This window comes from Galeopterus variegatus, unplaced genomic scaffold, assembly GCF_000696425.1.
Source record: "Galeopterus variegatus unplaced genomic scaffold, G_variegatus-3.0.2 Scaffold147, whole genome shotgun sequence".
Classification (NCBI taxonomy): domain Eukaryota; kingdom Metazoa; phylum Chordata; class Mammalia; order Dermoptera; family Cynocephalidae; genus Galeopterus; species Galeopterus variegatus.
Window position 1 is genome coordinate 429,453 of NW_007726258.1, and position 1,430 is coordinate 430,882.

General features: G+C 34.0%; 1 protein-coding gene across 1 annotated transcript in view; it reads right to left on the reverse strand.

Moving 5' to 3' along the window:
* Positions 1 to 1,430, reverse strand: part of ATP6V0A2 (ATPase, H+ transporting, lysosomal V0 subunit a2) — a 44,438-nt gene that overhangs the window by 37,296 nt on the left and 5,712 nt on the right. Inside the window, exon 2 of the mRNA XM_008591339.1 lies at positions 1,243 to 1,321. Coding sequence (XP_008589561.1) covers positions 1,243 to 1,321 — 79 coding nt within the window. The remainder of the gene's footprint in view (positions 1 to 1,242; positions 1,322 to 1,430) is intronic.

The following is a 1,430-nucleotide window of genomic DNA, read 5'->3' on the forward strand; positions in this document are numbered from 1 at the left end:
TAATACCAAGTTCATGGGTTCGGATCCCCAAACCAAACGAGCCAGCTGCCCAAAAAAAAAAAGAATGCCAAAATCATACTCCCCCGAATCCCCATTTTTTCTGTTCATCCTTCTAAAAACATATTTTGTACTTCAGTCAACTGTCTGTCATTTTCCCCTCTATTTTAGCCAGAACTTTAAGGTCTGACTTGACAACTATTTCAGGCTAAGATGTTAAAGATTTTAGAGATTTAATGGTTAGCAATCAGAGAGCACTGCTCTAACACATTAGTGAAGGAAGCACTGAGAAAAGAGATTATACTACCTATCTGCCATTTCCTCCCTCCCTTGTAACTTGATATAATTTTAAATTAAATAGTATGTTAACATGTATACAATGTTAAGTTATAATATACTACCAGGGATTGGTTAAATAAATCATGGAATGTTAATACAATGAAATGCCACGCAGCTATTAAAAATGACGATAGGTTGATCTATGTTTATTGACATGAAAAGATATTGCAGTAAGTACTGTTAAGTAAGAAACGAGGCTGATAACAAAATAATCTGACCATTGTGTATGTAAATCCTTACTTTTATAGATAAATAGTAAAAAGTATGGAAAAATAACACATACAGGTTGAATATCCCTTATCCAAAATGCTTGAGACCAGAAGCGTTTCAGATTTTGAACTTTTTCAGATTTTGGAATATTTACATACACATAATGAGATATCTTAGGGAAGAGACCCAGATCTAAAGACAAAATTTGTTTATGTTTCATTTATACCTTATACACATGCCTGATGGTAACTTTATACAATATTTTTAATCATTTTGTGCTTAGGGCTAGCCAGTTAGTTCAGTTGGTTAGAACATGGTGGTGATAAGACCAAGTTCCAGGATTCAATCTCTGTTCCAGCCAGCCACCAAAAAAAATAAAAATAATTTTGTACATAAAACAAAGTTTTGACTGCAACCCATCACATGAGATCAGATGTGTAATATTCCACTTGTGGCATCATGTCAGTACTCAAAAAGTTTCAGATTTTGCAGCATTTCAGATATTCTGATTAGGAATGCTCAACCTGTACCTACATAACAGTGACTACCTCTCAACAGTAAGAATATGGACAATTTCTTTTTTGTGTTTATTTTTTTCCTTTCTGCTTGTCTACATTTTCTATTTTTTCTAAAATAAACAATATTTGCTTATATAAAAATAATTCTTTAAGTTGTTAAAATGGAAAATAAACTTACCCAAAATTCGTTCCAGCTCTTCGCACCTCTTCACCTCGCCAACAAATTTTCTTTGGAAAGAACTTACATTCTGGTTGAGCTGAAAAAAGGATGAAAAATTTGTTAAATTTCTAAAATTTAAAAATAAATTTTAGGGCCGGCCCGGTGGCGCACTGCTACAGTGCGCCGCTTGGGAAGCGCGGCGGCGC